Genomic DNA, 19,450 nt, shown 5'->3' with positions numbered 1-19,450 from the left:
TGCAGCTACTGGACCTAGGACCTCATCAGTCAGAAATGCAAACTCACTTTGTTACCTTCACTGCCTTCTCATGATTGGCAGTGAAGAACAAAGCTCCACTAAAAGACCAGGATAAATGGAAATATTCCATTTATGCCAACCAAGTGCAGGGTGGCACAGAATTAAGAGGGAAAAGAGCGCTTGGCGCGGTGGCTCACCCCCAAATCCCAGCACTTTGGAAGGCGGAGGCGGGCAGATCACGAGATCAGGAGTTCCAGACCAGCCTGACCAACATGGTGAAACCCCGTCTCTACTAAAAATACAAAAATTAGCCGGGCATAGTGGCGCACGCCTGTAGTCCCAGCTACTCAGGAGGCTGAGGCAGGAGAATCACTTGAACCCAGAAGGCGAAGGTTGCAATGAGCCGAGATCACGCCACTGCACTACGGCCTGGGCGACAGAGTGAGACTCCATCTCAAAAAAAAAAAAAAAAAGAGTATTATGAACACAACTAAGAATTGTATCATGCTGTAGAACAGAATTTAAATATTTGATTATTCCAGTCACTATTTGTGCTATAAAGCACAGATGGAACACCTTTATTGGATTCACATTATATTCATACCTATTTTGCCAAAAAGTGCTAAAAATGTCAAATAATTAACCCCTGTGTCTTCTGTTCCTCTAGAAACAAGATTTATTATTTTATCTTAAAAAGCAAATTAACCTGTTTCCTTAATATTAGTCCATTCAACCAGCAAATACTGATTGTGTGCCAGGTGCAGTGGATATTGCGTAGACAAGACATAGCCTCTCGGGAGGCTAAGGCAGGAGAATGGCTTGAACCAGGGAGGTGAAGGTTGCAATGAGCCACTGCACTCTGTCCTGAGTGACGGAGTGAGACCCTGTCTACAAAAAAAAAAAAAAGAAAGAAAGAAAGTGGTGGTGCAGGATTCAAATCCAGGTTTGACCCCAGAATCCACTCTGTGCTATGCCAGTCTGGTCTCAGGTCTGCCCTTAGAAATTGTAGGCATTGTCTGGGCATGGTGGCTCACGCATGTAATCCCAGCACTTTGGGAGGCTGAGGCGGGCAGATCACCTGAGGCCAGGATTTTGAGACCAGCCTGGCCAACATGGTGAAACCCCATCTCTACTAAAAAAATATAAAAATTAGCCGGGCATGGTGGCAGGCACCTGTAATCCCAGCTACTCGGGAGGCTGAGGCAGGAGCATTGCTTGAACCCGGGAGGTAGAGGTTGCAGTGAGCCGAGATCGCGCCATTGCACTCCAGCCTGGGAAACAAGAGCAAGACTTCGTCTCCAAAAAAAAAAAAAAAAAAAATAGAAATTGTAAGCATTGCTCCTCCCTCAGTATTCTCAGAAGAGAACCAGCATCAAATGAGGGAGTTTTTCATACTATCTCATGAAAGCTATGAAAACTGAAAGTTATAACTTTCCACACATACATCAATTTATGCAATCGATCTGTTTCAAAATCATTCTACGTCACACTTTCTCTACAAAATGGAAATTGGCCATGTGTCTCAACAAAAAGTTCAGGATAACTGCTAAGAGTCTCAATTTGTTAGTGGCATGAGTTATTACTGGCTAAGGTTTTTTTTTTTTTTGAGACAGAGTCTCGCTCTGTCATCCAGGCTGGAGTGCAGTGGCACGATCTTGGCTCACTGCAACCTCTGCCTCCTGGGTTCAAGCGATTCTCCTGCCTCAGCCTCCTGAGTAGCTGGGACTACAGGCATGTGCCACCATGCCCAGGTAATTTTTTTGTATTTTTAGTAAAGACGGGGTTTCATCATGTTAGCCAGGATGGTCTTGATCTCTTGACCATGTGATCTGCCTGCCTCAGCCTCCCAAAGTGCTGGGATTATAGGTGTGAGCCACTGCGCCCAGCAGTGGCTCAGTTTTTATTAGCAAACAAACTATGAAAAACCAGGAGAAGTGGATAAAGAATAGGAAGAAAGAATCACAAACCAAAAGAACTGCAAAGGAAAAATCAGGCAGTTTTCCTGAGTTTCTAGCTGTACAGGAAAAGGGTAGGGTGGAGACCTGTAAAGAGAAGTATCTTACCTGTGTTGGGCCTCCAGTTGTCAAAGTCCTGGGCAACACCCCTGGTAGGATGCCCAGGGGGAACTCCTGGGCAGAGATGAAGGGCTTTGCTACGTGAATTATCCAGTCTCATTAGGGAGTGATGAAATGGCTCACAAAGCACAGATCCTGAGTGCCTTGCCAGTTTTGGGAATTATTTGGAGACTGATATTCTTTCACGTATCACACAGTGGCAGAGAAGGTAATTACCTGCTGGTTCCTGGCACCTTCAGTGGAAGAGCAAATATTAAGTGAGAGCTACTACTCTGACGCAGGCAGTATTCTAACACTTATATATATAATAACTCTTTAATAACTAATTAGTAATGATGTTATTATCTCCATTTTATAGATGAAGGAACTGAGGCTTTTCGTCTCCAGCAAAATTAGCAGAGCCACGGTTTGAACTCTGGCAGTCTGTCTTTAGAGGCTGTCTTACCCTAGGAATACCACCAGTTAGTTCAACAAGCAGCTTGTGGAGGACATAGTATGTTCCTTGCCTTGGAACCCGGCACTCCTGAGTCACAAATAGTCCATTTTTTCACCCAGGAAAGGAATGGAGAAGCTGGGCTAGAGTATTTCTTTTTTCTTTTTTTTTTTTTGAGACAGAGTTTTGCTCTTGTTGCCCAGGCTGGAATGCAATGGCCTGATCTCTGCTCACTGCAACCTCCACCTCTCAGGTTCAAGCTATTCTCCTGCCTTAGCCTCCCAAATAGCTGGGATTACAGGTATGAGCAACCATGCGTGGCTAATTTTGGATTTTTAGTAGAGACGAGGTTTCACCATGTTGGTCAGGTTGGTCTGGAACTCCTAACCTCAGGTGATCAGCCCGCCTCAGCCTCCTAAAGTGCTGGTATTACAGGTGTGAGCCACCACGCCCGGCCAAAGTATTTCTATATAATGTGGTACACTGTTAAACAGGGAAGTCCACTGGTGCTCGACAGAAATTCTTGTGTTCCCAAGCACATCTTAAACGTGCTTGGAAAGCTACTGAGCTGAAGTGACTGACCTTGAAGGCCCAAACCGATTCAGTCACTATTCAGTCAACAGACCTATTGCAGATTTCATTGTCACTTTGCTTCCCTGAAACTTACTTTGTTTTAATGAGACTGCTATGCAAAAGTGAAATTTAAACAAATTTAGAATCTTACTACTCTGTGGTTTGCTTTAAAGACCGAAAAATGCTTGGGCTAAACCTTAAATAAAAGGATTAAGTCTTGCAATTAAAAATTAAACCAAAAGTACTAACGAGAATGTTCTGCAAAACTGAAATTTAAACAAATTTACAACCATACTAGGTTTGGTCTCTGCTGTTTGCTTTAAAGACTTAAAAACACTTGGGCTAAACCTTCAATAAAAAGATTAAGTCTTGCAATTAAAATTTAAACTCAAAATACTCCACCAGTAAAATTACTTCAACTTTTGTTGTATGCCTGAAAGTTTTCACAACAAGATGGATAGGAAAAAAGTATTCCACCAAAATCTAAAGAGTGATGACGAATCTCCTCTTTGTGCCAGTTCATTAAATTGCCTAATGGCAACTACGGATAAGTAAATGCCTTTATCCCGAACGGTTCTGCTCTTTAAACGAATGACGGGCAACAGAGACCGAAAAAGTGTATCCCCAGGAATTCGAGAGGGACGGTGAATTGTAGTGGGACCGCCAGGAGGGGAGGTTCCCGCCCCCGAGTAGAACCCGGGAGCAGAGCCGCTCGGGGAGGGCGGTGGGGGCTTCAGGGCGGCGGAGGGGGAACCCTCACGGTGGGCCGTTTCCTCCTCGCCCGCTGCAGGCAGGAGCGCGGGGGGCCGAAACCCTGTAGTTTGCAGCGTCAGGCAGCGGGTCCGCGCCCAGCGAGCGGCTCCCCAGCTCCTGGGAAGATGCGGACCCGGGACGCCCTCGTGAGCTCACTGCGCCTAGCTGACACGAGGCGTTCACCGAACAAAGCAAGGGCTTCAGGGAGGGCGCGGCCGCGGGGCCGAGCGCGCAGATCGCTCCGGACCCGGACACCGCCTGCGAGCTGCGTCGACCAGCCGGGAAGGGTTCGCGCTAGGAGGCGCCCGGGTCCCATCGGCCAGGGTGAGCGTCCGGCCCGCGTCCCCGCCACGCCCGCCGCGTTCCCCTTTCCTCTGCGGCGGGCCGAGAGATAACCCTGCCGGAGGGGTTCCGGCGCCCGACCCCCACGCGGTCGCACTGGAATTCGCGGCCCCTCTCGGGTCCCTGGGGCGCATTTTGCTGTCTGGGTGGCAACGCACTTGCTCCAGGACCGGCGGCTACCCCGCCGCAGCGGAAGCGCGGACTTTTCTTTTGGGGGGTAAGATGGCAGGTCCTGGGAAACAAAGGAAACTTGGGCCCGGCCCCCAGCGCGGCGTGTGTGGCTCGCGTGTGTGCCCCGGGTCTTGTGTGGGAGTCGCTGGGCGCCTGTGCCAGCCTGCCTGCAGCCCGCAGCCGGGGCGGGGAAACCCGCCGGGTACCCGCAGCCGGCGGCGCTTGCCCACCTGCAGCGGCGCCCGCCTGGGGGGCTCCCGGCCCGCGACGGCCGGAGCGGTGGTGGCGGTGGCAGCGGCGGCGGCGGGGGCGCTGGGGAACCCGGAGCGGGGCGGGGAAGGCGGGGAGGCGGCGGGCGGCGGCGAAGGGGAGCCGGGGTGGGCGGGCGGCGCCACGTCACGGCTATTGTGGCTGTCCTGGTATATAAGGTCTCGCCGGCTCGCCGCGCTCCCCACCTTGCCTGCGCCCGCCTGGAGCCAGCGGTTCTCCAAGCACCCAGCATCCTGCGAGACGCGCCGCGCACCGACGGAGGGGACATGGGTAGAGCAATGGTGGCTAGGCTCGGGCTGGGGCTGCTGCTGCTGGCACTGCTCCTACCCACGCAGGTGAGGCCCTGGCGCCCGGCGGGGCTCGAGGGCCGTGCCCAGGGTGGGGGCAGGGGAGATGGACCCGGTCCCGGGGGACCGTCCTGCGCCCCTACCTCGGGCCACGGACAGGGACCGGGAGAGAATCTTGCTTAGCTGACCAGGGGAGAGGGCCATGTGGACCCCATTTTTCCATTCCCTTGCGTGTTGCCCCCTTCCCTCCCACGGCCCTGGGAACAATGCAGCTCCGCGCGCGGGCTGAGAGGACCCTGCCCCACCACAGGTTCCACGCTGTCCCTTCCCAGGCAGCCAGGTGCCTACTTCCCACTTTCACCCAGAGGCCCGAGGTGCCTGCAGGGATTAGTGCCTGGAGAGCTCAGGCTCCCGGGGGACGTCGTCCCTGGGTCCCTGAGGACCCGCTTCCCTCTGGGAGTGTCTTCGCGCTCCCCGGGCTCTACACAAAGAGAGGCGACGGTCCATTTCGGGGAGGGCGGCTCACGCCCATCCTCCACCCTCGGAGTTAGATTGGGGATCCCGGAGAAGCTACGGCTCTCTGGCTCTTTTTAAACCCCAGTCCCGGGAGGTTCGGGGCTGAAGCCGAGGCGGGGATTCTCTCCTGACGCTGCGCTCTCTGCGAGGCAACCTTTCACGTCCATCGCTTGTCATCTTAGGAGCCCCATGTTATTTTAACCCAGATTGGCTAGTTCTGGGGAGGCAGCATGGTGGGACGATTCTGTCCCAAGTCCCCGCCAGGCTTTGTCCGGGTCGCCGCTACCAGCGCCGTCTCCCCAGACCCTCCATCCGGGGAACCTCGCCCCGGGTGCAGGTACCGGGGGCCGCGCAGCGCTGCCTTGAGGGTGTATGGATGCACGGCGCCGGCGAGAGAGACCGGGGGCTGGGCCTGGAAGACCCTAGCGGGGGCGGGGGGCGAAGAAGGTATGTTTGTTTGGGTCAGTTCGGGTTTGGAGGATGGGAGTGACGGCTCTCCAGAGCCTTCAGTTGGGGTTAATCGAGGACTGTCTCTGGGGCTTCTCCCCCAAAGTTGGGCGCGCTGCGTCCTCCGTCCCCAGACATCGAACGTCCGGGCTCACCTGGGAGTGCAGCCTGAGTGTGGAGCGCTCTTCCCCACCGCTGGCGGGGTAACCGTACCCTATTGTCTTCCTCCCAGTCTGCTGCGCTCCCGAGCCTTCCTCAATTCTTTGATGGGGGAGGGGCGCGGCCGCGAGAAACCGGCCCCCTCCACTCCCCGCACCATCTTCTCTCCGACCAGATTTTTTTCCTCCAACATTGTAAGTGAGAAGTTTTAATAATGGGAATAAATCTAGCTTGGGAGAGAAAATTTTGTTTAGTGTCAATTTAATAAACAATTTTTTTGTTGGTGTAGAGGATCTTTAGATCCTCAGACTGATACACCGGGTTTTAAAAAGAAAACATTACCTGCTGCAGTAAAACTCATTGTATGAATAAAGAACAGGTTACTTTCAGGGATCCCAAACAAGGTGTCCAAAACAGGCACCCTGTTTTAAGTAAATTACCATATGAATGCTTTTCTTTATTGGGAGTGCCGTTTCCTGATGGGGCACACTAAATATTGCACACAGTAGGTGCCCGATAAATAAATTTGACTTGATCAAGATTTTTTTGTTGTTGTCACTAATCTATTTTGGATAGGATTTGTACATTTCTTTAGTCAATATTTGTTTAATGACCTTATGGATTTTACAACAAAAGGAGCTGGTGCTGATGTAGGATGGCATTATCTTTGGATTAATAGGCAGCCAAATGTACACGGGGCCTAGACTCTTGCCTGGTGCCACGTCCTCCCTCCCGCCTGTAATCAGAAGCCCTTGTAAACCCTCCCTTGCAGTGAGGGCTGAAAACTCCGATCTGCCTTTGTTCCATGACAAAGGAGAGATTATCACGTGCCCTACTGGACTGTGCATTTCGTGGCTTGAAAAATCAGTGGTGAATGATGCCACTCAGACGCTGGGACACTGGGAGAACCTTGGTTCTTGGCCACAGCACTGAGCTTAGTGACCAGTGAGGCTGCTGCTGGTGAAACTTAACACCATAACCTCTCGTTGTCTTTTGTGAAATCGCTCCGACTTCATGGTGTTTTCTTGAAGTCATTCTACCTTAAAGGAAAAACTCATTTTCTTTTTCAATTTAACACAAATATTGTGGCCATTTTTAAGAAGAGTTATTATTTCAGATTTCAAGGAAGAAGATAAGACTGCATTTCCCCCTTAAGGAAAAGGCTAAGTTACCAAGGCTGTATTAAATTGAGTATGTGAAAGTTACCTAGCAAATCCAGGATAGACAGTGACCCAATGAATTCTAGTTCCATAAGTCTCAGTTACAATATTTAAAAATCCCCCTTTTTTGTGCAACTTTAAAGTCTCCCCCTTTCTGGGAAAATAGACCTTATTGCAATGCCATTAAGTCAATATAATCTCAGAAACTGAATTAGTTAACTTGGTCCTTTTTTCCTTTGCAAAGAAATAAAAACAGGAGTTATAGTTATTGAATAACTTTTTTGTTCTTGTTGCGACTTGGCATTTTTGAGGCATCTCTAGGTAGTTTGTTTTGAAACTAAAGAGAATGACCTTGGTGGGCTGAGCAAGAATTCAGAATTTAATGATGTTGGGTAAGAGAACAATGGTAAAGAGAGCAATCTAAGAATATATCACCTACTTTAATTTTATATGAGAGTATGTGGAGGTAGCTGTGATGTGGAAATTTATCCATGTAACTTTTTATGTATTTTAGATTTATTCCAATGAAACAATTACTGGAACAACTTCAAGTAACCCCTCCCAGAATACTTCCAACTTTGGGATTTCCCCAAATCCAACTAATGCCACCACCAAGGCGGCTGATGGTGCCCTGCAGTCAACAGCCAGTCTCTTCGTGGTCTCACTCTCTCTTCTACATCTCTACTGTTAAGAGACTCAGGCCAAGAAACATCTTCTAAACTTCCCCATCTTCTAAACCCAATCCAAATGGCGTCTGGAAGTCCAACGTGGCAAGGAAAAACAGGTCTTCATCGAATCTACTAATTCCACACCTTTTATTGACACAGAAAATGTTGAGAATCCCAAATTTGATTGATTTGAAGAACATGTGAGAGGTTTGACTAGATGATGGATGCCAGTATTAAATCTGCTGGAGTTTCATGTACAAGATGAAGGAGAAGCAACACCCAAAATAGTTAAGACATGATTTCCTTGAATGTGGCTTGAGAAATATGGACACTACCTTGAAAATAAGAATAGAAATAAAGGATGTGATTGTGGAATGGAGATTCAGTTTTCATTTGGTTCATTAATTCTATAAGGCCATAAAACAGGTAATATAAAAAGCTTCCATGATTATATTTATATGTACATGAGAAGGTACTTCCAGGTGTTACTGTAATTCCTCAACATATTGTTTCGACAGCGCTAATTTAATGCCGATACGCTCTAGATGAAGTTTTACATTGTTGAGCTATTACTGTTCTCTTGGGAACTGAACTCACTTTCCTCTTGAGGCTTTGGATTTGACATTGCATTTGACCTTTTATGTAGTAATTGACATGTGCCAGGGCAATGATGAATGAGAATCTACCGCCAGATCCAAGCATCCTGAGCAACTCTTGATTATCCATATAGAGTCAAATGGTAGGCATTTCCTATCACCTATTTCCATTCAACAAGAGCACTACATTCATTTAGCTAAACGGATTCCAAAGAGTAGAATTGCATTGACCACGACTAATTTCAAAATGCTTTTTATTATTATTATTATTTTTTAGACAGTCTCACTTTGTCACCTAGGCTGGAGTGCAGTGGTGCTATCTCAGCTCATTGCACTCTTTGCCTCCCGGGCTCAAGGGATTCTCCTGCCTCAGCCTCCCAAGTAGCTGAGATTACAGGCACCCACCACCACGCCCGGCTAATTTTTGTAATTTTAGTAGAGACAGGGCTTCACCATGTTGCCCAGGCTGGTTTCGAACTCCTGACCTCAGGTGATCCACCTGCGTTGGCCTCCCAAAGTGCTGGGATTACAGGCTTGAGCCCCCGCCTTCAGCCGTCAACATGCTTTTTTATTTCTGCATATGTTGAATACTTTTTACAATTTAAAAAAACGATCTGTTGGGAAGGCAAAATTACAAATCTTGAAATTAAGGCAAAAATGTAAAGGAGTCAAAACTATAAATCAAGTATTTGGGAAGTTAAGACTGGAAGCTAATTTGCATTAAATTCACAAAAACTTTTATACTCTTTCTGTATATACATTTTTTTCTTTAAAAAACAACTATGGATCAGAATAGCCACATTTGGAACACTTTTTGTTATCAGTCAATATTTTTAGATAGTTAGAATCTGGTCCTAAGCCTAAAAGTGGGCTTGATTCTGCAGTAAATCTTTTACAACTGCATTGACACACAGAAACCTTTTTAAAAATAGACACTCCCCGAAGTCTTTTGTTCGCATGGTCACACACTGATGCTTAGATGTTCCAGTAATCTAATATGGCCACAGTAGTCCTGATGACCAAAGTCATTTTTTTCCATCTTTAGAAAACTACGTGGGAACAAACAGATTGAACAGTTCTGAAGCTACTGTGTGTGTGAATGAACACTCTTTTGCTTTATTCCAGAATGCTGTACATCTATTTTGGATTGTATATTGTGTTTGTGTATTTACGCTTTGATTCATAGTAACTTCTTATGTTATGGGATTGATTTGCATTGAACACAAACTGTAAATAAAAAGAAATGGCTGAAAGAGCAATCTTGCATTTTAAGTTTTTCCAGTATAAGGAATACTTTGTGGGTAATCATGGTTCTATGAGCCTGTTAAAATTTTTTAAAATAATTAAAAACAAATTTTGGGGATTTTTTTTTTTTTTTTTTTTTTTTTTTGTGGACACAGGGTTTCACCATGTTGCCCAGGCTGGTCTCGAACTCCTGGGCTCCAGTGATCTTCCTGCGTTGGCCTCCCAAAGTGTTGGGATTACAGGCGTGAGCCACCATGCCTGGCCCCCAAGTCTGTTAATTTAAACCATGGGGATATACCTCAGTATTTTTCTCTTTCTTTCTCTTTTTTTTTTTTTTTTTTGAGACAGAGTTTTAGTGTGTCGCCCAGGCTGGAGTGCAGTAGCGTGATCTTGGACATTTAAACTGAGATCCAAATGACAAGACAGTTGTAGGAGGATCTGAGGAAAATTCCCTGGTAGAAGGAACAGCGTGTGCGAAGTCCATGAGTGTGTAGCAAATTTTCCCCTATCTACAGGTCCACAGATCCTTTTGGTTTATCTATATCTATCTGTCTAATTTATTTATAAGAGATGGGTCTCACTATGTTGTCCAGGCTGGTGTTGGACTTCTGGGCTGAAGTGATCTTCCTGCTTTGTCCTCCCAAAGTGCTGGGATTACAAGCCACCATGCTTGGCCCTCTTTGGTCATCTAAATTGTCACTTCCATCTCCTTTCACCCCCCTGAATTTCTTTGAGACCCTTCAAGTGCATTCCGAGGTGGTTCAGGGACAACCTGGAAAGGCAGGCTGGAACTTGGGAATATGTGGAAGTTGTAGTCCACAAGTGTGCTTTCTTTTTTTCTTTTTTTTGAGATGGAGTTTCGCTTTTGTTGCCCAGGTTGGAGTGCAATGGCGCCATCTTGGCTCACTGCAACCTCTGCCTCCTGGGGTCAAGCGATTCTCCTGCCTCAGCCTCCCAAGTAGCTGGGATTACAGGCATGCACCACCACATCTGGCTAATTTTGTAGTTTTAGTAGAGATGGGGTTTCTTCTTGTTGGTCAGGCTGGTCTTGAACTCCCGACCTCAGGTGATCCGCCTGCCTCGGCCTCCCAAAGTGCTGGGATTACAGGTATGAGCCACTGCACCTGGCCTTACAAGTGTGCTTTCTTCAGTGAACTTCAATTCTGCCTTTAGGGCCTTTCAATTGATGGAATAAGACCCCCTCAGATGATCTAGGTATCTATCTATCTATCTATCTATCTATCTATCTATCTATCTATCTATCATCTATCTATCTATCTATCTATCTATCTATCTATCTATCTATCTATCATCTATCTATCTATCTATCTATCATCTATCTATCTATCTATCATCTATCTATCATCTATCTGTGTATACATATACATACACACACACACACACAAACATAAGGAAGAAATATAACTATTAGAATTCTCATTTCTACAACTGGTCATGTGGCTGTAGCTGGTTTTACAGTTACCTTCTTCCATTATCAATTCCATATTAACTTGGCTGTCAGTAAGCATCTCAGCTGGTCATGGTTCTAAGCCTGGCAAGGTGAACCAAATCTTTGCTTGAATTTTATTGTGGTTTCCCTTTGATTGTATTTTATTTTATTTTTGGAGACAGAGTCTTTTGCTTTGTCACCCAGGCTGGAGTGAAGTGGCACGATCTCAGCTTGCTGCAACCTCTACCTTTTGGGTTAAAGCAATTCTCTTGCCTCAGCCTCCCGAGTAGGTGGGACTACAGGCACGCACCACCATGTCCGGCTAACAGACAGGGTTTTACCACGTAGGCCAGGCAGGTCTCGAACTTCTGACTTCAAGTAATCTGCCTGCCTCAGCCTGCCAAAGTGCTAGGATTATAGGCTTGAGCCACTGTGCCTGGCCTCCCACTGATAGTGACAGGACATAGTAGTACTAAGAGATGCCCTAAGACATCCGTATTTCAAACATGCTTTTCCTTAACTTCCATTGTATAGCAGCAACCCAATTTCCCCATGGTAATCAGAATTAATCACTTCAACAGTACAGTAACTGCCTTCTTTGACTTTTTTTTTTTTTCTGAGACGGAATTTTCCTCTTGTTGCCCAGGCTGGAGTGCAATGGCGCAACCTCGGCTCACCACAATCTCCACCTATCGAGTTCAAGCGATTCTCCTGCCTCAGCCTCCTGAGTAGCTGGGATTACAGGCATGTGCCACCATGCCTGGCTAATTTTGTATTTTTAGTAGAGATGGGGTTTCTCCATGTTGGTTGGGCTGGTCTCGAACTTCTGACCTCAGGTGATCCACCTGCCTCGGCCTCCCAAAGTGCTGGGACTACAGGCATCAGCCACCATGCCCAGCCCTTGTTTGCGTTTTGATGCAGAGGCTTGAGGAGCCCAAAGTGATTGGATGGCAGTCTCAACTTCCAGTTCAGTGGGATCATTGCTGTTTCCAGGTTGGAAGCATTCTTCCATTGGAACTACGACCTCTAGACCAGCAGAGGTTAAGGTAGTAACAATTTTGCTAGTGAATCCCTAGGGGTAATGATGAGTGGTGTTGCTAAATTTCCACTCCTTGATTCCTGGGTCTGCAAACCTGGCTATGAGAGAAACAGCACCATCTTTAGACCATATATAGCTTCCTGGAGAACACTGTCCCAGTCCTGCAAGGTATTGCCATCTAGTTGGTCCTGTAACTTGTTTCCAAAGTGCCATTCCTTTGTTCCGTCAAGTCATTGGCTTTATGAGGGACACACTATGCTAAGATCAGTGAATTCCATCACCATGGGCCCATTACCACACGTCATTGGTTATGAAGTGAGCTCCCTGGTCAGAAGCAGTGCTGTGTGGATTACCATGATGGTGGTAAGCATTCTATAAGTCCACGAATGGTAGTTTTGGCAGAAGCACTGTATGCAACAAAGGCAAATTCATATCCTGAATAAGTGTCTATTTTACTAAGAACAAAATGCTGCCCCTTCCATGATGGAAGAGGTCCAGTGTAATCAAGCCACATAGCTGGCTGATTACCCTGGGGAGTGGTGCCACAGAGAAGACTCAGTGTTGGTCTCTGCAGCAGCAGGTTGGGCACTCCCCAGTGGTTGTAGCCAGGTTGGCCATGGTGAATGGAAGTCTATGCTGCTGGGCTTCTGCCACCATGAGCCCACTGGACAATGACAAGGATGGCTGGAGAAAGAGGTTGATTGATATCCATAGAATGGGTCCTCCGATCCACTTGATTATTAAAATCCTCTACTGAGGTCACCCTTTAATGCGTATTCACATGAGACACAAATATCTTCATGTTGTTTGCCTATATACCTCTATCCTTGCATCTCTTCTCTAGATCTTCTTGTTACCAACTTTCCAATTATGTCTCTTCCAATTCCATTCAGCCAAATCATGGTCCATAGCCTGATGGCCAGATTCTATATCTCTGGCCATTTCTCCTTTCAAGCAAAATGAACAACCAAGTGCACTGCTTGTAATTCTGTCCACTAGGGGTATTTCTCTTCACCACTGTCCTTCAGGGATGTCCTCAAGGGGTTTGTAGAGCTGCAGCTCTTCACTTCTAGGTAGATCCTATGTATTGTGCAGTACTTTCTACAAAGCAGACCCAAGTTTTTTCTATAAATCAGACCCAAGTTTTGTCTTTCTCAATCAACTGATCATAAGGAACTCTCCATGAGGAAAGAGGTACAGGCTGAGAGAGAGAAGGTCATGTAGCAAGGAGTGGGGACTGTGGGCATCTGGGCTCCTTCCTCATATAATGTACTCTTGTCTTTTTTTTTTTTTTTTGAGACGGAGTCTCGCTCTGTGGCCGAGGCTGGAGTGCAGTGGCGCAATCTTGGCTCACTGCAAGCTCCGCCTCCCGGGTTCACGCCATTCTCCTGCCTCAGCCTCTCCGAGTAGCTGGGACTACAAGTGCCCGCCACCACGTCCGGCTAATTTTTTTGTATTTTTAGTAGAGACGGGGTTTCACCGTGGTCTCGATCTCCTGACCTCGTGATCCGCCCGCCTCGGCCTCCCAAAGTGCTGGGATTACAAGCGTGAGCCACCGCGCCCGGCCTACTCTTGTCTTTAGGGCCTGCTTGAGCCAGTCTTATATATACCACTTTCATTTGACAATGAGTGCTGCTATGCACACCAACTTTATGGTCTGGTGGGTTAGACAAAATGATGTCTAACCCATCAAATCATGATGGGCAGCTTAGGTCCCATGGTAGCCCATGGTTAAGGGTTCAGTCTCACTAAAGCATGGTAGCAAGCCAGAAACTGTTTCTCCAAGAAGAGTTGTTGTCTACAGAGAATTGGCAAGGCTTTGCTTTGAAATCCTAAAAGTCACCATCATGCCAACGCTGGATCATTATCATATAAGCAACAAAAAATTTGGGTGAATATCTTAATGATCGGCAGGGCGGGCTGGTTTATGCCTGTAATCCCAGCACTTTGTGAGGCTGAGGTAGGTGGATCACCTGAGGTCAGGAGTTTGAGACCAGCCTGGCCAACATGACGAAACCCTGTCTCTACTAAAAATACAAAAATTAGCTGGGTGTGGTGGTAGGTGCCTGTAATTGCAGCTACTAGGGAGGCTGAGACAGGAGAATCACTTGAACTCGGAAGACGGAGGTTGCAGTGAGCCGAGATGGCACCATCGCACTCTAACCTGAGCGATAAGGGTGAAACTCCATCTCGAAACAAACAAACAAAATAATGATCAATCCTCACAGAGGAGGAAATTAATGACTTTTTTTCCACTTGTCTTTGAAAATGCTTTTAAACTCATCTGGGCTATTTTATTTATCAGATTTCCATTCTGAGGTTATATTTTTAATATTCACACTTAAATACTACTCATATGATTTATGGCTAAATTGAGTAATGAGTAGCCATTGTATGAGTGTCTCTTCAACAAATTTTAGCCTTAGAAGATAAAAGCAAACAGTGTAGAAACAAAAATCTAGTTGAAGTATTATCCATAAAGGGAAGATGAACATCTATTTAGAATGAAACATTCTAAAGACACACACCCAATGCCACCACTGTCCTTAAAATAGAACTCAAATATTTAGTTAGCTGAAAAGTATGTGTTTTTCATGTCTCATAGGCCTCGTTTGGGGTTGGCTTGGTTATCTTTGGATTCCTTACTCAGTATAAAAGAGTATTTTTTTTCTAATTTTGGTAGGATGGCACTTTTTGAAACAACAAAATCACCATCGTGGGTTCCTTCTCAGTTTCTCTTCAAATTACACCTAAATTCTAAAATCAATGCATTTCTAAGAAACTTTAGGAAGTACCCATATTTATCATTTTGCAAAGAAATATCTCCGTGAGCCCAAAGGATCTGAAGTGACTTAACTGTCATGCCTCTTAGCAACTAACTGGCAGATAGTAAGGCTTGTGGAAACCTAACATGTCCAGAAGTGAGCTCATTACCTTCCTCCAGGTACTCCTTCACCGACTCCTTTTCTATCCAGAGCACTTGCTTGTTAAGTCGATTTCATTACAGGCCTGGGAGCTGCCTTCCTTTTCTCTTTCCCTCTCCAATCATCCACGAAATCCTGTCATTTCGAAGTCAGAAGTGTCCAGGTATCCTGCTTTTCTTCTCCTCCACCCCATTGCCTTCCTCTAACTTGCATCGTCTGTCACAGTTGCACCTCTCTGTCCCCATCTCTCCGTCCTGTGGTTATTCTCACCCTTATCTTTTGAAATGTAGATCTGCTCACTTTGTTTCTTGATTTAAAACTTTGGCTGGCAATATCCAAAGAAAAATAAATTGTTCTACCAAAAAGACACCTGCACTTGTATGTTCATTGTGGCACTATTCACAATCTCAAAGACATGGAATCAACTCTGGTGTCCATTAATGGTAGATTGGATAAAGAAAATGTGGTTCATATACACCATGGAATACTACACAGCCATAAAAAAGAATGAAATCATATTCTTTGCATCACATCAGATACAGCTGGAGGCCATTTTCCCAAATCAATGAATGCAGAAACAGAAAACCAAATACCTCATGTTCTCAGTTATAAGAGGGAGTTAAACATTGGGTACACACAGACACAAAGATGGGAGCAATGAACACTGCGGATTTGAAAAGTGGTGAGGGAGGGAGGACATGAAGGGTTGAAAAATTACCTATTGGGTACTATGCTCACTGCGTGGGGCAATGGGGTCATTAGAAGCCCAAACCTCAGCATTATATAATATATCTTTATAACGAACCTGCACGTGTACTCTCTGAATCTAAAATAAAAATTAAAAAGATGAAAAAAGAAAACAAAACTTTGGCAGGCTACCCTTTGTCTAGAGGAGATAGAACAGAACCCCCTGTTCATGGCCTGTAAAGCCTTTCATAATTTGGCCCAAACCCAAATTTTCAGCCCTGTGGCCGGCCACCCTGAATTGCTCACCATTCTTTGAATCAACATATTTTCATGCCTCTGTGACTTTTAGTACATTCACTTATCCACTCAGTGTGGTGGAAAGGTGTGCACACTAGAGCCAGGCTGCCTCAGTTTGGCTCCCAGCCCAACTACTACTAAAAGACCTTAGGCAGTTACATAAATTCTCTATGGCCCAGGAATCTTGTCTGTAAAATGGGCTTGATAGTAATGGTACCTATCTTATAAAGTTGTTGGGAGAATTAAATGAGGTAATACACGAGGTCTTAAGAGTCTGGCACATTGTGAGTGTTTCATAAATGTTGGCCAGTGCATTATTTTCTATTGATGTGTAAAAATTATGTTGCCCTGACTGTGAGCTCCTTGAAAGCAGGAGCTGTGTCATATTCATTTCTGGGTTCTTGGCGTATGACTGAGAGTAGGTGCTCAATTAATGTTGAGAAGTAAAATAGCCAACAGAAATATCTTAATACCAGGGTAACTTAGTACCACGGTAACTGGGGGAGGGGAGGGCAGACCTTGGATACCGTATGAGGGCATGGGGGGACGTCTAAGAGGATGGTGAGGACTATTTCCAAGCAGGCTGGGCTCTTAGGGCTGCTCAGCCCTCATTAGGTAGGCAGTCTCCTTGTCCATCTATAGCAGTGGTTCTCAACCCCAACCACATATTAGAATCACTTGGGAAGTTTTTTGTTTTTGTTTTTTGACAGAGTCTGGCTTTGTCACCTAGGCTGGAGTACAGAGGCGGGAACATGGCTTACTGCAGCCTCAGCCTCCCGGGCTCAAGTGATCCTCCTACCTCAGCCTCTGAAGTAGCTGGGATTGCAGGCATGGGCCACCACACCCAGTTATTAAAATTTTTTTTTTTGTAGACATGGAGTCTCGCCATGTTGGCCAAGCTGGTCTTGAACTCCTGTGCTCAAGTGATCCCTCTGCCTTGGCCTCCCAAAGTGCTAGTATTACAGGCCTGAGCCACGCTCCCTGGTCTTGGGAAGCTTTATTTTTATTTTTATTTTTATTTTTGAGACGGAATCTCACTCTGTCGCCCAGGCTGGAGTGCAGTGGCACAATCTCGGCTCACTGCAATCTCCGCCTCCCAGGTTCAAGCGATTCTCCTGCCTCAGCCTCCCGAGTAGCTGGACAGGTGCGTGCCACCACACCCAGCTAATTTTTTTGTATTTTTAGTAGAGACGGAGTTTCACAGTGTTAGCCAGGATGGTCTGGATCTCCTGACCTCATGATCTGCCTGCCTCGGCCTCCCAAAGTGTTGGGATTACAGGCGTGAGCCACCGCGCCCAGCCCGGGAAGCTTTTTTAAGATAGTGATGTCTGCCACCTCTACCTACCTAGGAGACTCTGATTTAATTGGTTGGGGTGGAGCTCAGTCATCTGTAGCTTTTTTTTTCTTTTTTACATTAATTGACACATAATAATTGTATATATTTATGGGGTTCAGTGTGATATTTTGATTCATATGTACAATGTGTAATGATCAAATCAGGGTAATTAGTATATCCACCACCTCAAAATTGATCATTTCTTCCTTTTGGGAACATTCAAAATACTCTCCTCTAGGCCAGGCCTGGTAGCTCACATCAGTAATCCTAGCATTTTGGGAGGCTGAAGCGGGAGGATTGCTTGAGGTCAGGAGTTCAAGACTAGCCTGGGCAACATGGTGAGACCTCATTTCTACTAAAAATACAAAAAATATCTGGATGCGATGGTGTGTGCCTGCAGTCCCAGCTACTTGTGAGGCTGAGGTGAGAGGATCATTCGAGCCCAGGAAGCAGACGCTGCAGTGAGCTGAGATTGCACCATTGTACTCTAGCCTGGGCGACAGAGCCAGAAACTGTCTCAAAAAAACCCCAAAATACAAACAACCAAAAATAACAAAACAGAAAAAAATCCTCTCTTCTAGCCACAGTCATGTGTTGCTTAACAACAGGGATCTGTTCTGAGAAATGCATTGTAAGCCAATTTCCTTGTTGCGTGAACACCATAGAGTATACCTACACAAAGTTAGATGGTATAGCCTATTACACATCTGGGCTATATGCAATAGTCCATTGCTCCTAGGCTACGAACATTTCCAGCATGTTTCTGCACTGAAAGGCAGTCGTAATACATTGGTAAGAATGTGTGTATCTAAACATAGAAAAGGCACAGTAAAAATCCCATATTATAAGGTGTGGGACCACTGTCATATATGCAGTCTGTCATTGACGGAAATGTTATTACACAGCACATGACTGTATTTGAAAATATACAATAAATTATTGTTAACTAAAGTTGCCTTAATCGTTAGTTTTTAAAAGTTCCCTAGATGATTCTAAAGTGTAGCCACATTGAGAAGCCCAGGTGGGTGTGGGTAGGGGCACCTCTCCTCTCATGCCAATGAGCTGGCAGGGGCTGTCGATTCAGACATGGTTCAGACCCTTGGCTTCAAATCCTTGTGCCTAGTAGGTGTACACACATCAGGGTTGTTCTTGGAGATAAGTGAGGTCATTTTCCTCCAGTCTATTGTTTGGATTTCTACCCAACCAAAAATGGCATTGAAGTGCCTCTGCTCTGTGTCCATGGGAATTTCCTTCCCAAGGCACAAAGGGCACCCCTTCCTTCTGAGCCACAGACCCACTGTGCTCCCTCAAGCTGAGGAATAAATACTTAAGTTGTGCAGATAGAACACTCAGCTTCAGCTGGAAGATGAGTACAATGGTACCACAGATTAGAAAGTGTGGTTACCACCATAGCAGGGAGTGGTTGAATGGACACATGGATTCATGCTACAGTCGCCTATGTCCAGTGCCTGAGGCATCATTGTCAGGGGATCCCAATCCCAGCCTGGGTCTGCCAACTTGCTGCATGGCCTCTGAAAGCATCTTTGGACTTCCAGAGGATTGCATTTTTTGGAGGTACTTTAGTTTTATTTTTTATTTTTTCATTGAGACAGGGTCTTGTTCTGTCACCCAGGCTAGAGTGCAATGGTGTGATCTCAGCTCACTGCAGCCTCTGCCTCCTCAGTTCAAGTGATTCTTGTGCCTCAGACTCCTGAGTGGCTGGGGATTACATGCGTGCGCCACCACACCTGGCTAATTTTTGTATTTTTAGTAGACATGGGGTTTCCCCATGTTGTCCAGGCTGGGTCTTGAACTCCTGACCTCAAGTGATCCATCTGCCTCAGCCTCCCAAAGTGTTGGGATTACAGGTGTGAGCCCTTGCGACTGGCCTCCAGTTTTAAAATACTAAGATTCTGTACAAATTAAAAACTAAATTCCATGAATCAAAATGTTGTCCTTCTGTGAGCTTTGGTGAACTTGCTGTCTCATCCATGAAAAATTGGGCTCAGTGCTCCCAAGCTG

At 46.1% G+C, this 19,450-nt stretch overlaps 1 protein-coding gene across 2 annotated transcripts; it reads left to right on the top strand.

Annotated features, from left to right (window-relative positions):
* The first annotated feature begins 4,775 nt into the window (after positions 1–4,775).
* Positions 4,776–9,709, top strand: CD24 (CD24 molecule). Of its 2 annotated transcripts, none has more exons than XM_032155993.2 (2): positions 4,776–4,952; positions 7,701–9,709. In XM_032155993.2, the coding sequence occupies exons 1-2, from the start codon at positions 4,884–4,886 to the stop codon at positions 7,875–7,877; spliced, it is 246 nt and encodes an 81-aa protein (XP_032011884.1). In that variant the 5' UTR covers positions 4,776–4,883; the 3' UTR covers positions 7,878–9,709. The 2 variants fall into 2 exon arrangements, with proteins under 2 accessions (XP_032011884.1, XP_032011880.1); XM_032155989.3 differs by lacking the exon at positions 4,776–4,952 and adding an exon at positions 5,651–5,875 and having other exon boundaries at positions 7,701–9,577.
* The last annotated feature ends 9,741 nt before the right edge of the window (positions 9,710–19,450 follow it).

Source organism: Hylobates moloch, unplaced genomic scaffold (assembly GCF_009828535.3).
Source record: "Hylobates moloch isolate HMO894 unplaced genomic scaffold, HMol_V3 SCAFFOLD_2, whole genome shotgun sequence".
Classification (NCBI taxonomy): domain Eukaryota; kingdom Metazoa; phylum Chordata; class Mammalia; order Primates; family Hylobatidae; genus Hylobates; species Hylobates moloch.
The sequence above is the reverse complement of the archived record's forward strand: the minus strand, read 5'-3'. Positions and strand labels throughout refer to the sequence as shown.

Coding starts and splice junctions, on each gene's coding strand:
- CD24 (XM_032155989.3), top strand. CDS start 5,651: ATGGTGGGACGATTCTGTCCCAAGTCCCCGCCAGGCTTTGTCCGGGTC. Junction 5,876..7,700: donor GGGGCGAAGAAGGTATGTTT/GTTTGGGTCAGT, acceptor TATGTATTTTAG/ATTTATTCCAATGAAACAAT.